This window comes from Stegostoma tigrinum, chromosome 1 (genome assembly GCF_030684315.1).
Source record: "Stegostoma tigrinum isolate sSteTig4 chromosome 1, sSteTig4.hap1, whole genome shotgun sequence".
In the NCBI taxonomy this organism is placed as follows: domain Eukaryota; kingdom Metazoa; phylum Chordata; class Chondrichthyes; order Orectolobiformes; family Stegostomatidae; genus Stegostoma; species Stegostoma tigrinum.
The window spans coordinates 61642633-61658782 of record NC_081354.1 but is presented as its reverse complement, the minus strand read 5'-3'; the positions used below and the strand labels follow the sequence as shown (position 1 = coordinate 61658782).

General features: G+C 42.9%; 1 protein-coding gene across 5 annotated transcripts in view; it reads right to left on the bottom strand.

Annotated features, from left to right (window-relative positions):
• egf (epidermal growth factor) overlaps positions 1-16150 on the bottom strand; it is a 132666-nt gene that overhangs the window by 31653 nt on the left and 84863 nt on the right. For all 5 annotated transcript variants that reach the window (XM_048538328.2, XM_048538337.2, XM_048538356.2 and 2 more), the window contains 5 exons: positions 7357-7527; positions 5625-5741; positions 4216-4341; positions 3272-3394; positions 1422-1605 (listed from right to left, as the gene is read on the bottom strand). In XM_048538328.2, coding sequence (XP_048394285.1) covers positions 1422-1605; positions 3272-3394; positions 4216-4341; positions 5625-5741; positions 7357-7527 — 721 coding nt within the window. The remainder of the gene's footprint in view (positions 1-1421; positions 1606-3271; positions 3395-4215; positions 4342-5624; positions 5742-7356; positions 7528-16150) is intronic.

Sequence of the window (16150 nt, the reverse complement as noted above, 5' to 3'; positions counted from 1 at the left end):
ACAAAATTTACCAATACACCAACGAATAAGGTAAGAGTAAGGGAAATGTTATGATGACAGAATTAGTTGTTTTTTTTAATCTGAAAGCATGCAACTTCCAAGATGGATGCATTGATTTTACAAGTTGATGAGATTTGGGCATTGTTGTTTAGGCCAACATTTATTGCCCATTCCTAACTGTCTGGGAGAAGTTGGTGGTGAGCTGCCTTCTGCTATAGTTCTTGGGTTATAGGCACATCTGCAATGCTGTAAAAAAAGGGACCTCCCAGGATTTTGACCTAGTGACTATGAAGCAAGTGTGGTACACTGGCAGTTAGGATGGTGAGTAACTTGGGGAGATCTTGCTGGTGGTGTTGTTCCTGCATATCTACTGCTCTTACCCTTCTAGATCAGGTTTGGAAGGTGCTGTAATGAGACGCTTGGTGAGCAACTGCAGTGCATCTTGTAGATGGTGCATACTGCTACTACTGAGCATTAATGCTGGAAAGTTATGTTGAAAGTAATGGATGCACTGTCCATCAATTGGGCTGTTTCATCTTGGATGGTGTCAAGTTTCTTGAATGCTGCATACATTCAGCAAAGTGAGGAGCATGCTGTCATACCTCTGTTGTGTTCCTTGTATAAATAGTAGATAGGCTTTGGGGAGTAAGCAGGTAAGTTACCCTTCTCTGCCTCTGATCTGCTTTGCTAGCAACAATGTAGGCAGCCTAGCCTAGTTTCTAGTTAATGGTAATCCCCCAGAATATTGACAGTGGGACTTTCATTGATGGTAATCCCATTGAATGCCAGACTGAGATGGTTCAATTGTCACTTGTAGGAGCTGGTCATTGCCTGGCATTTGTCAGATGCAAAAGTTACTTGTCACTTTTCAGCCTGCATATTGACCAGGCTTTGTTACATTTCGAGAAGGGCTAATTCAATTTTTGAGGAGTTGCACATGGTGCTGATCATTGTACAATCATGAGCAAAAATCCCCACTTCTGACCTTATGTCGGAGGGAAGGTCATCGATGACATAGCCGAAGATGGTTGGACCTAGGACACCACCCAGAGGAACTCCTGTAGAGATGCATGGAGTTGAGATGATTATCCTCCAATAACCACAACCTTCTTCTGAAATCAGTAGGAGGCTTCTTGACTTTCTTTGACCTCGCTATTGGCGGGACCATACTATGGGCAAATGCCTACATTATTTCTTTCGTTATGCAAGTTACCGCACTTCAAAAGTTGTGAGGCACTTCAAAGAAAGCCTGAAATTGGAAAACTTTGCCATTAACTTAAATTTCAGTCCAGTGATAGCATCTGACTACTGCCCAATGGTGCAAACTATCTGTCTAGTGGTTTCTTCAGTTTGTGACTACTTAGAAGATCATTTTGCAATCTATGCTTGAAAGTGAAATGCAAATCACTGACTTCACTTACTTGCATGCAAACATTGTTATCTCAGAGATATGGAAACAAACCCCTCCATTCAGACAGAAGTCCTGATGCGAGAGTGGGCAAGTCGCAATATGATTATTTTGCTTGTGTGTCGTAGTTTCAAAAGTAGTGCTCCTGACAGTTATCTCCATTGAGTCATCAGTAGGCAAGGCTGAGCCGATCACACCTGAGGGAATAGTAGACATTTTATAACTTGAACCATCCATGCTACAGAGCTTATGATTGCTGGGCAGGAGAAAAATGTGGTACTCAGGTCTTTTAACATAGTTTCTGGGCATATGGACATCATGATCATATGTTCTCCATCCCTAGCAATTATTACAAAGAAGCCTCTTATTCATCTATTACATTTGCTGTAAGTGCTTCAACAGTTCTATCAGTTGGAAAGTTCAGTCCTTTCAATTCAGAGAACATAATGTAAATACATGTCCCAAATAGAGTTGGTTTGTGTCTTGGTGAGATGGACTTCCCATGCATCTAATGGCCCACTAGCTGCGGGCTCATGAGTTCAACTTTATAGGCAATAAAAGTGTTTCACATTAATAAACTTATCCATGTTGTTACATTTGAACATTTGAAGAATTTGAAATGCATTGATGGAGGTGTGAAAATATCATTTCAATCATTCCTCTCCAGTATCAAGGATGTATCAGAAGTTAGAATCCCTGGGAATTCCATAGAGTGACTCAGTCTCTGAGACTGATTCACCCAGGTAGTGTAGCAGAAATCTTAATTACGTACACAGAGGAATGTCTGCTGAACTGCCAGCAAAGTGACAGCAGTCCAGCAGGGACAGCTGCAGTGAAATTCCTGATCCACAAAATTTTCCCACAGGCACATTTTTGCTTAAATAATTACACGGTGAAAATACGTAAACAAATCTTTCACATTTCTATTTTTTAGATCCACCAGTACAGATGAATGCATCTATGGCTTTTATCCAAAAGGATTTCCTTGAAATAAAGCACTTTTTAAACAAACACTGTAAATAGCATTAAATAACAAAAACAATACATCATTAATTCTCACAACTGACCGATGGAGTGGTGTCTTCTGGGGTGGGAATGGAAGAAGGCGCCTTGCCACACTTTGCCATCTTCAAGAATGAAGTTTGGGCTTGAATCCTCCTCCACTTAGTAATGTTTCCACTTTTTTAGGCAATGGCCCTTTAATTAGCATGAGGCAGGATCTCTGTTCACCTCCCAGAGGCCATCCTATCTATTCAGCTGCTCGTGAATCAAAGGTTGAAGGCTGTGCACACTGGCAGCGCCAGCATTGTGATATGGCCATTGGCAGTACTGCAAGTAGGTCAGGGGAGTAACATTTGACAGTGGACACAAGTATTCAGGTAAGTGTGGGATCTCAGCCGACAGGCACTAGCAGAGGGTTGGGGGGGGTGGGCACGTTGGAGTAGGGCTGGGTGGGGGACCAAGGGTGAAAGTGAGAATGCAAAACTGTGTCAGGGGATTGTCCAACTGGCATTGAGGGTGTGTTCTGCCTCCCAACCTTTTAGCAAACAGCAACCTGCAGGGTTAAACTACTCGAGTGGCACATTCGATGCAGGCTTCTCCTTCCAGTTATATAATTGGACAGACAGCAATATGAGACTCTTCATTGGCTATTACTTGCCTATTCGAGCACCTCAGTTTAGCCATGTGTGGAAAACTCATCTGATGCCTCCTCAGGCATCTTCAAAATCATGCAGGAAGCAGGGCTGGGTGGACAGCCAATAGGGACACAGCTGAGGACATGGCACCCAAACTATTGGTCCTAGTACTAACTCCCACCTGCCATTGCTCATAACACTCAGCTAATGAAGCTTGTGGACTTACCTTTACAGCTATAACCTGTCCCCCAAAAGCCTTTGTTACATGTACAGATGTAGTTGCCATCTGTGTTTGTGCACACAGCATTTTCATCACAGTTGTGCGTCCCAGTTTTGCATTCATCAATATCTGCAAACGTAACAACAGGTATCACGTGTTGGAACTGACTGTAAAATTGCGGAATATTTATACTTTTATACAAGTATTTATTTAGTTTATAATTTCCATTCCAAATGATGCATACTTTGGAGAATTCACATTACAGGTTTGGGAAAAGTTCTTTTGAGAATGTTGAGTACGTTAGGTATGTACTCATTGGCGTTCAGCTGAATGAAAAGAGAACTTATTGAAACATACACGATTATTAGAGGACTTGATAGAATCGGTGTGGAAAGGTTGTTTTCTCTTGTGGAAGAGTCGGGAGATGCAGAGGACATAATCTCAAAGTAAGAGGGAACACAGTTAAGACAGAGATAAGGAACAACTTCTTCTATCAGAGAGTAGGGAATCTGAGGAATTCTTTATCAAAAAAACGCTACTGAGGTTGGGTTATTAAGTACATTCAAGGCTGAAATAGACATGTTTTATTAAGTAAGGAAATCAAGGGTTATGGAGAAAAGAAAATGTGGAATTGAAAAATATGAGGTCAGTCAGGATCACACCGAATGTTAGAACAGACTCATTGATCTGAATGACTGATTCTGCTCTTACATCTTTTGTCTTAGAGGTTAGAAAAACATACTAAACTGCAAGCTGGAAAGTAGAAGGTAAACATTAAGTCAACAATATCAAGAAGATCATGTATCACAATAGTACCACTGTCCATAAGGTATTGGAACAGAATTAGGTCACTCAGCCCATCAAATCTACTCTGCCACTTGATCATGACTGGTATGTCCAGATGCATGAGGGAAATTAGTATAACACCAAATGCAAACAGTACTTCTCACCATAACAGAGGAGCCCATCACCACTATAGCCAGGATGGCATTTGCATACGTAGCCACCCTCTGTGTTAATGCAATCTGCTAGGTGTCTGTTGCAAAGGGAAGCATCAGTGGCACATTCATCAACATCTGCAAGAAAATCATGTGTATTAGAGAAATGGACTGGTGTCACTATTATAAATAAATCATTGAAACATAAAAATATGGGTGCCGGATTGGCTGGCTTCCGTAATGCTGGACATTACACGGCAATGATAACGAAGCTGTTATCTATTCTTGACAAACCATCTTTATTGTTAATCTTCAACAGTCCCAAAAACAATGCAAAGGCTAATGGTGAAACTCTTTGGGAACACTAGGTCCAAAGTCACGCTACATGTACCTTAGTGTGATAACATTTTTTTAAAAGTCTTTCATGGGATGTTGGTATCATTGGACAGGTCAGCATTTATTGCCTATCCCTAATTACTCTGGAGAAGGTGATGATGAGCCATCTTCTAAAAGCTTTCATTCCTTGGGACACAGCGATACCATGGTGCTGATAGCAATGGTGAAGGAATATTGACGTTGTTCCGAGTGAAGATAAGTGAGGGGAATTTGTAGATCATGGCACTGTTGTCCTTCTAGATGCTAGAGGTTGAGAGTTTGGAATGTGTTATGAAAAGAGCCTTGGTGAATTTCTGCAATGCATCTTGTGGATGGTACACACTGCTGCCTCTGTGATGCCAACAGTTGGCTGCTTTGACCTCGACAGTATTCAGTTTCCTGAATGTTCTTGGAACTTTATTCATTCAAGTAAATGGAGGGTGTTCCACTTTAATTCTGACATTTGCCTTGTAGATAGCGGAGAGGCTCTGAGGAGTCAGGAACTCACAACTGAATCCCTAGCCTCTGATCTGCTTTTCTACCCACAGTATTTGAATGGATAGTCCAGTTCAGTTTCTGATCAGCCCCCATGTTGTTGTTTGTGGGGATTTCTGTAACTGCCATTGAATGTCAAAAGCAAGACATGCAAAGTAAGAAGAGAACGGATGAAATTGGTGACAGGTAGATTGCCAAGGAACTTACTAAATAACTTGAAGCTGAATTTTCACAGTGGCACAGATCAGATGGTGCCATCTGTCTATATCAGACATTAAACGTATAATTAACCTTGAGTGCCAGCAAGCAGATTACTGGGCATAATTGGCCAAAGAGTGATGCTAAAGTGGCAAAATAAAATCAATGCACAGGTTTCAGCTATATACCTGGGACTTTGCTGTTTGGAAATCATTTGAAAATTCACTCATGGAGTAAAACTAATTTATCAATCAGTGTATTTCAGGGAAAGCAAAATCTGTGCACCCAGAAGAAACTTGTTTCACTTAGAATTAAAAACACAAAAACAGGAAGATGTTAAATGAATCCCTCACCACAGCAGACTGTGCCATTGCCAGTAAATCCTTGCAAACACTGGCATCTACCAATTCCTTCCGGGGCAACACATTGAGCATTGAGATCGCATTCCAGCCTTCCACAGTCATCTTGATCTTGAACAAGAAAATCAAACACTGTTAGCAGAAATAATAAATAAATAAGTAGCTTTTGACAGGAATCATATTGGCTTTTCCCCTGTGTGTGTCACAGGATTATGGAGAAAATTTAGAAAAATTCAGCCTCAAAAGGAAAAATAAAATCAGAGGAGACTTCAAAACAGAATCTACAATGTCAAGGGTAAGGGACAGCGATGATCTAGAGTGTTCTTTCAATTTGGATCATGACTATGAGACAAAGACAAGTGATAAAAGGGAAGGTCTTCATGTAAGGCCTGAAAAATATTCTACATAGATTTACGGGAAATGGGACTTAATTTTATAGTGCTTTATTGTACCTTCATAATGTCTCAAAATTCTAAAGGTACAATAAAGCGCTATAAAAATTAAGACACCTTCTTTGTAACCAATGACTACTTTTGAAATGGATTGAATATTGCTATTTGGGCATATGCTTCCACCAATTACATACCGCGAGACCCTAGAAATTGCAAAGAACAAAGCTCAGAAAAAGTACAGTTTCTGATGTTAATTAAAGGAAGACTGTTGTTTGAATTTTGCTCTGGACCACTTACATCGACGCAACTACACAGAGAGAACATTGACTAAATGCTTCAGCTGAAAGATGTCATCTCTGACAATGGGAAATCTGTCAGAACTGTTGGTCAATATAGATTATGTAACTCAAGTCTGTCGCAGACCCCTAACCCCCACATTACCATAGAATTCCTACAGTGTGGAAACAGGCCCTTCGACACAATGAGTCCACACTAACCTTCAGAGCATCCCACCCAGACTCAACTTCCTCTTACCCATCTAATCTACAAATCCCAGAACATGACAGGCAATTTAGTATGGCCAATCCACCTAACCTGCAAATCTTTGGACTGTGGCAGGAAACTAGAGCACCCAGAGGAAAACCCATGCAGACACAAGGACAATGTGCAAACTCCACACAGAGAGCCACCTCAGGGTGAATTGAACCCGAGTTCCTGGCGCTGTGAAGCGTCAGTGCTAACCGCTGATCCATTGTGCTGCTCCAGTTGCAGAATGCCAACTAACACAGGCAAACATTCTGGAATTTTTTGAAAGGAAATAGGAAGCTGTGGTTGTGGAACTAGGGAGAGTGAACTTTAGTTTTCTGTGAAAGGATAACTTAGATAGCCAAAAAGCCCTCCCTCACCTGTTGCTATCTTCGTGCTCTTTATACTCCATTAGTACAACATGTAATTATCAGAGTTTACAATTCATTTCTGATCCACAAATCGAATTTTAAGTGTTTAAAATTTAAGTGTTCATTTTCATATAAACTACAGTTTAAATAAATTTTATAGCTCATGTAACAACTTAACTAACATCCCTAGTAAAACAGATAACCACTTCCCGTGCCAAAAAATAAATGCAATAAGTCTTTATCCCATTAGGTTCACATGAAAATTTCAGAAAATCAGTAATGTTTTTTATTAATTCAATAGCTGTAAATAGCAATTAATGTGGAAGCTGAACTGATTGCATTTGGCACTGCTGCCTCAAAACTATCTAAATATCAGTAAATTTGGTCTGCATCATGTATTGGTTGATTTTCAACTGTGGTTCCAAAAGCAGCTGTTACCTGATACCATTATCTCTGCCACAAGCGTGGATCTCGGCTGGAGATCAGCTGTAATCTCATCCTCATTGAAATTGGTAACAGAGGAACTCAGTTGTGTGGGTGACACTTCCTTCTTTTGTGATGTTGTGGCCATTAACACATTTACCTCGAGGGATAATGTCTTTCTGGAAGCTGTTAACAAAACAGAAGTCTGATTAGTGATCTGCTTAACATATTTATTTAATCTGCAAGCATTATCCTGATCGTATCTACGCTTGGATATGTGCATCATTTATTGAATAAAATAAAATTTATTCTTCCCAAGTTTTATCAATATAAAGTTAGATTGCAAGAGCAAGGAGGTTAGGTTCAACTTGTATAGGATATTAGTTCAGCCTCAGTTGGAGTATTGTTTACAGGGGAGGCAATGTCTTAGTGGTATTATCACTGGACTGTTAACCCAGAGACCCAGGTAATGTCTGGAGACCTGGGTTTGAATCCCGCCATGGCAGATGGTGGAATTTGAGTTCAATAAATGTCTGGAATTAAGAAGAATCTAATGACAACCATAAATCCATTGCCGATTGTTGGAAAAACCCATCTGGTTCACTAATGTCCTTTAGGGAAGAGAGCTGCCATCTTTACCTGACCTGGACTACAAGTGACTCTAGATCCACAGCAATGTGTTTGACCAGCAACCACTCACTGGGCAGCTAGGGATGGGCAATAATTACTGGCCTAGTCAGCGATGCCCTGATCTCGTGAATGTGACCAAAAAAAATTTCTGGGTATCACATTTTTACAAAGGTACGAAAGTACTACAAAGAGTGCAGAAAAAAATGTATGGAATGATTTCAGAGATAGGCAATCTCAGTTACAAAGATAGATTGCAGAAGTTAGAATTGTTTTCCTTGGGGAAAAGGTGGTTGAGATGAAATTTGCTTGAGACATTCAAAATCACTCACAATCTGGAGAGAGTAGGTAGGGAGAAATTGTTCCCGCTGCTGGTAGGATTGAGAATGACAAAGCACAGATTGAAAGTAATACAAGCAAAATGAGCATGAGCAAAAGAAACAATTTCACAGAGAGTGGTTAAAATCTGGAATGCACTGTCTGGGATTTTGATGGAAGCATGTTTCAGTGAGGCATTCAAAAGCAATTAAACTGTTACCTGAAAAGGAAGAATGTGCAGGGTAATGGGGTCAAGGCTGGGGAACGGCACGAAGTGCAGACATTAAGTGTCAGCGCAGACATGCTGGGCTGAATGTTCTCTAACGGTATTACAGCAGTTCTGTTGTTCTGTGAAATCCCTGACTTTTATTTCAATGGAAACTTTAGCTTTCAGCACTATGCAACAGTAAAAAGTGCAGCATCTAGGCAATAATTTCATTTATGATTTCTACAAATTAGTGAAGAAAAGTGACTTTAAGTTACAGGTCATAAAATATAGAAATGTTCTAGGAATTGCTAATGCATCTGTCAGATTTAGATAAAGGATTTGTTCATGATGACGATATTGTGAGCTAAGTGAGAACTCATTGTCCATCCCAAGTTTGTTAATACTCATCAATACACTGCTATAGGTATGAAGTCACATGTATGATGACAGAGTTCCTTCCTGACAGGACATTTGTGAACCAAGTGGGTTTTTATAAGAATGATCACAATTAGGCTGGAATTGAATCAAATTCCACAATCTGTCATGATAGGACTCAAATACAAAACATTAGCGTGGGATTCTGGATTACTAGCTCAGGATATTACCACTTTGGCACCATCTCTGCAGATTTATTACAGTCTAAAGCACAATTAATTCTACAGAAAGTTCTCCAAATAATAAGTGAAGTTGAGATCCAGAAGCAAGATGAATCAATCCTAAGAGAGGAAGATCAATTTTATCTTTTTTTTTCTGATGAAGGGTCTAGGCCCAAAAATCAGCTTTCCTGCTCCGATGATGCTTCTTGGCCTGCTGTGTTCATCCAGCTCTTGTTATCTCGGATTCTCCAGCATCTGCAGTTCCTATTATCTCTAATCAGAATCCATTCCATTCTTAAGGTGCACTAGATAAGTGAGCAACCATTAATTACTCCAATTAGTACAACACTAGACATTTAAACTTCCTGTCAGAACTGTGGAACAAATAAACCTCACAGGAACTGACACTGCCCAGCTATTAAAAGTGAATGCTTTATCTGCGGCATAAAAAAGACCATTTCCAGAAAATGCACAGAGGGAAACAGCTCCAAAAAAGCAAGGAATGAAATCACTTCCTTTGCCAAGAAGTTAGACAGTCTATAACAGAAGAAATGCCTAATATGTTTCCAGGGAAAATGATGACCCAGACCTCCTTTATTTTGGTGAGCTGGTATTTATGTCAATGTTCATCTCAAATTTGAAGTTAAACCCTGGGGCAACTTATATTATCAGAACAATGGCTCCGAAAACACTATCCACAGCAAGATAACAGTGCAACTACATGGTCCAGGAGGCATAGCACTTAATATCATGTTACAAGTTATTCTTCAATTTGGGACTCCAAATTATAGACAACCTACAAGTATTTCACAATCAAAAATCCTCACTCTTGAGGAGGAAGGCATATTTTGACCCCAATCTTTTTCAAATGATGGAAGGAGTTAAACTATGCACAATTAAGGAACTACTGCTCCAGAAATAACCCTACATGGAACAGCCAGATGAGGAATAACTTGTGAAAGGACAACCAACTGAAGATTTCACTGGTTTCCCGAGGCACATGGCAGAATCTAAACAAGCAAACAGAATCCATTGAGAGATAATGGGAACTGCAGATGCTGGAGATTCCAAGATAATAAAATGTGAGGCTGGATGAACACAGCAGGCCAAGCAGCATCTCAGGAGCACAAAAGCTGACGTTTCGGGCCTAGACCCTTCATCAGAGAGGGGGATGTGCTCCTGAGATGCTGCTTGGCCTGCTGTGTTCATCCAGCCTCACATTTTAGAATCCATTGAGATTAGTTTTACTGGTATATGAAATTTGTTTCATACTATCCACAATTTGGGAATCAATGACTGAACTGGATGGGCCTAAGTATTTTCCATGACTGTCCACTGTAGAGAATACATAGATTGGAAGATCCAGTAAAGTTTAGGAAGAAAAGCGAGCATTGCAATAGCAAATTAATAGCAAACATCACTTGATCTAATTGATTAAACTATACAACTGATGAAACTTGCAGTGCAACATTACGTGGTGAACAAATAACTGTGACAGATTCAATTACAATGTTAGATGTGAGTTAGCTCAAAGAGGCAAGCTCAGGAGGAATTTTTGACTTCATTATCTTGCCAGGGAGCATCCTTGCTAACTGTGACAGAGACCATGTCAAGTGTTGTAATTCCAGCTGATGTTATCACCAGCTAAGCCAGCTCTCTGTCAGAAACCTGGCTTGATAGATTACATTTTTGTATGGGTTTAATGAACTGGTCTCTCACTGAAACAGAGGCATACTATAATTCAGAAGTTTATTACAAAAGAAATGAAGATACAATAGAATAAATGAAAACCATATCCTTAAAATACAAATGCAGTGATTTTTTTTTTACACACAATGAAAGTATAAATCTGTTAGTCCCAAAACATTTTGTTATAAATTGAATAACAAATAGTTTTTGTTTTGGCTTTCAGTAAAATAGCCCTATGAAGTTCTCAAAACAGGCTAAATGCATGGACAAATAGCTTTGCAAAGTACACAAGATGCATCTCTACTACAATTCACAAAACAACACTTGTGTAGTACTCACACCATGGTCCCTGTACCAAGCACCTCACTAAATTTAACTCGTAGTCTAAGAGATAACCTCACCTCTTAGACTGGAACTGCAAATAGCTTCTTTCCAGAGCAATCACACACCTTAGCATCACTATTCTCAGGTTTAAGTGACCTCTTCACATTTTTAAACCCAATAATTCTGATTTGGAACTAACACGAACTCTTCAGCCAAAATAATCTCATTCATTATGTACGTATATCTGGGGTGGCACAGTGGCTCTGTGGTTAGATCAATGGGCCAAATCGCCTGCTTCCCCACTGTAAGGATTCTGTGATTCTACATCTTGTACATAGCATTTCTGTCTCAGGAGCCTTGGTCTACACGTTCAGCCTGTTTCGAGGACTTCACAGGGCTACTTTACTGAAAGTCAAAACAAAAACTAAAAGTCTCCCTCTCTCTTTCTCAGCTCTGGCATTTTCCTTAACATTAAACAAATTCCAGCACTCTCCAACAAACATTTAAGGGCCCATTATCTACCTTGTTGAGTCCATTAGTGAACAAGATCCATTCAACAGCAATAATTCTTAAGTAACAGAACTGAGGAAAGGACCACCTCCTACCGCCTCCTCGATCATGACCCCACACCCGAGCACCAAACCATCATCTCCAACACCATTCACGACCTCATCACCTCAGGGGACCTCCCACCCACAGCCTCCAACCTCATTGTTCCCCAACCCAGCACGGCCCGTTTCTATCTCCTTCCCAAAATCCACAAACCTGCCTGCCCTGGTCGACCCATCGTCTCAGCCTGCTCCTGCCCCACCGAACTCATCTCCACCTATCTGGACTCCATTTTCTCCCCTTTGGTCCAGGAACTCCCCACCTACGTCCGTGACACCACCCACGCCCTCCACCTCCTCCAGGACTTCCAATTCCCTGGCCCCCAACACCTCATATTCACCATGGACGTCCAGTCCCTGTACACCTGCATTCCGCATGGAGATGGCCTCAAGGCCCTCCGCTTCTTCCTGTCCCGCAGGCCCGACCAGTCCCCCTCCACCGACACTCTCATCCGCCTAGCTGAACTCGTCCTCACACTCAACAACTTCTCTTTTGACTCCTCCCACTTCCTACAGACTAAGGGGGTGGCCATGGGCACCCGCATGGGCCCCAGCTATGCCTGCCTCTTTGTAGGTTACGTGGAACAGTCCCTCTTCCGCACCTACACAGGCCCCAAACCCCACCTCTTCCTCCGGTACATTGATGACTGTATCGGCGCCGCCTCTTGCTCCCCAGAGGAGCTCGAACAGTTCATCCACTTCACCAACACCTTCCACCCCAACCTTCAGTTCACCTGGGCCATCTCCAGCACATCCCTCACCTTCCTGGACCTCTCAGTCTCCATCTCAGGCAACCAGCTTGTAACTGATGTCCTTTTCAAGCCCACCGACTCCCACAGCTACCTAGAATACACCTCCTCCCACCCACCCTCCTGCAAAAATTCCATCCCCTATTCCCAATTCCTCCGCCTCCGCCGCATCTGCTCCCACGACAAGACATTCCACTCCCGCACATCCCAGATGTCCAAGTTCTTTAAGGACCGCAACTTTCCCCCCACGGTGATCGAGAACGCCCTTGACCGCGTCTCCCGCATTTCCCGCGACACATCCCTCACACCCCGCCCCCGCCACAACCGCCCCAAGAGGATCCCCCTCGTTCTCACACACCACCCTACCAACCTCCGGATACAACGCATTATCCTCCGACACTTCCGCCATTTACAATCCGACCCCACCACCCAAGACATTTTTCCATCCCCTCCCCTGTCTGCTTTCCGGAGAGACCACTCTCTCCGTGACTCCCTTGTTCGCTCCACACTGCCCTCCAACCCCACCACACCCGGCACCTTCCCCTGCAACCGCAGGAAATGCTACACTTGTCCCCACACCTCCTCCCTCACCCCCATCCCAGGCCCCAAGATGACATTCCACATCAAGCAGAGGTTCACCTGCACATCTGCCAATGTGGTATACTGCATCCACTGTACCCGGTGCGGCTTTCTCTACATTGGGGAAACCAAGCGGAGGCTTGGGGACCGCTTTGCAGAACACCTCCGCTCAGTTCGCAACAAACAACTGCACCTCCCAGTCGCAAACCATTTCCACTCCCCCTCCCATTCTCTTGATGACATGTCCATCATGGGCCTCCTGCACTGCCACAATGATGCCACCCGAAGGTTGCAGGAACAGCAACTCATATTCCGCCTGGGAAACCTGCAGCCATATGGTATCAATGTGGACTTCACCAGCTTCAAAATCTCCCCTTCCCCGACTGCATCCCTCAACCAGCCCAGTTCGTCCCCTCCCCCCACTGCACCACACAACCAGCCCAGCTCTTCCCCCCCACCCATTGCATCCCAAAACCAGTCCAACCTGTCTCTGCCTCCCTAACCGGTTCTTCCTCTCACCCATCCCTTCCTCCCACCCCAAGCCGCACCCCCCGCTACCTACTAACCTCATCCCACCTCCTTGACCTGTCCGTCTTCCCTGGACTGACCTATCCCCTCCCTACCTCCCCACCTACACTCTCTCCACCTATCTTCTTTACTCTCCATCTTCGGTCCGCCTCCCCCTCTCTCCCTATTTATTCCAGTTCCCTCCCCCCATCCCCCTCTCTGATGAAGGGTCTAGGCCCGAAACGTCAGCTTTTGTGCTCCTGAGATGCTGCTTGGCCTGCTGTGTTCATCCAGCTTCACATTTTATTATCTTATGAGGAAAGGACCAGGTTGCTTTCACAAACAGTGCAATCTGTTAAGGTAATTAGAGCATCGAATACAATCATGAAATTAAAGTAAAGAGTTTACATGCTTCAGCACAGATTCTCAGGCGGATGCAGAATGAAAACCTGTTGATACACATAAGAGATGTGGTACATGCGACCCCATGACAATCACCACCGTTAAGGGATGACCAATGTCCAATGATTCAGGACTCATTAGAACAAGTAATCCCAGTTTCACCAGGGACAATCTTCTTAATGAAGTAAATTCAAGAGATTAGAGATCTTCCAGTTTAAACATAAATAAAGACTTCAGACAGTCAGGAAGTGAATCATAGACAGCAGGCCTCTGCCCAGCCAATGACCAGTCTTCAAACTTCGAAGAAAACACATTCCAGGAGAATAGTAAAAACCTCAGATCATTGTAACTTATATAGTAAGAAGGTTGGGGGAGATGGGTGGCAGTGAATGTGCTTACAATACACACGTGTAAATTAATCATGACGATGAATAAAGTTTGAGGTTCGATCTAGGCGACAAAGTTGAACATAGGTCTGAAATAATTAATAAAGTGCCGTTAGCGCCACCCATGGTAATGGGGGCATGTGGGCAGAAGAGTTTAGGATCTCAAAGGAGTGACCCCTAATATCTGGCTCTGTACAAAGTCTCTATAACAGTGTCTATTATATAAATGTGTAGAATCAGATCAAGTTCTCAGCGATATGGTGCATAGCACAATGAATGTCAAAATCAGACAAGATGTTCAGTGAGGCCTATCTTCAAGATCATCAACTTCCACCCTTCTCCCAAGCAGCGTGATGAGGTTGTCACTAGGGAGCAGTGAGTTCCTATTTGATGGTCATTATTGCTTGTTAATTGTCTTTTTAACAATCCAACTCACCATAGGTTGCAATCTTATCAAACTTTCCACACAAATGAGTCATCAGGAAAACTCAATAAGGAAACCAGAGTGTGTTCTTGGCATGTTGAACTCATTGCTCCCTCTAAATATTTTCCACGTTGAACACTGGGCACCAACACCTCAGGTACACCTCAGCATCCATACACACATACCATTGTCCATGGGTATTGCCCTCCAACATATGTCAGCCTCTGTCAGCCCTCATAGCACATCTCTGATCTATTTACAGGACACTTCTGCTTTTTAGTGCTACACCTCGGGCTACACTGGTAACTATTATTGTAAAGCTGCAGGAAGACCATCTGTGCTCAGGGACACAAACAGCCAGCTCACGGTCTGAATCAGGCTGTATCTCTGAGCTCTTCACCCACTCCATTTGTCCACTTACTCTGAGCTGATACTCATAACATTTTTGTTATGCATTGCCTTGCCTTTTGGTGCATTGCCCATTCAGCCGGAATTGTTTTACCATGCCATCCCACACAGTACGTTAACGGAGAACCTCTGATACCTGTCCAGAACTTGTTTACAGCACTTAAAGTCAGGATCCTTTGCTCATCAGGGATGAGGAGCTAAATGACAGCCAGCACACCACCTGCCCTATTGTGGCATGTTTTGCCCTTGGACTGAGAGCGAGTTAGGTATTAAGGGAGATGAAAGTCAGTAACTTATCTGTTCCAGTTGGTGCAGATTGGGAGGCACCCCAAGCAAACGACCAGGCATTCTCAGAGGGGGTGCAGGGTAAGTGATATCAGAGTTTGGGGTTGTTGAAGGAGAGTGGGGAGGATGTTGCAGACATTAGGTGAGTATGATAGATGGGAGGTGGCTGCAGTAACACAGACAGAGTCTGAGGTATTGCAGAGAAATGGTGGCACTTACACTGGAGGAATGGTGAAGGACATAATGTTCTTCCTGCAGTGTTGGACACTCCTTCAGATGGCTGGCACCCAGCTAACAACATTGTTCTGGGCTGGCCTGGTCAGATTCTGTGGCCTTGGTTGCTGAGTCTACAGGTAGAGGAGGGCCTGTATCTGCACGAGCCTGTTCAGCAGGATCAGTAGGCCCTTGCCCACAAAGCAGGGTTCCGATTTCCTGCTGTCTGCCATGTCTGGGGTGGTGCAGTGATGTCAATATCAGGAACATGCAGGGCAGCCCCAGACTGACAGCAGTGCAAAATGACCTTTTAAATAGACCAGGGATATTGGTCAACTCTAAATTGTTCTATGAGCTACAAGTTGGTTTGGGAATAATGGTAAGATGAGGCATACAGTGGACATGATACTCTCCATCAGGGCAGAAACAGCAATTCATGCAATGAGTTGGTAAGTTATCGTGAAAAAAAACCATTACATTCCTATG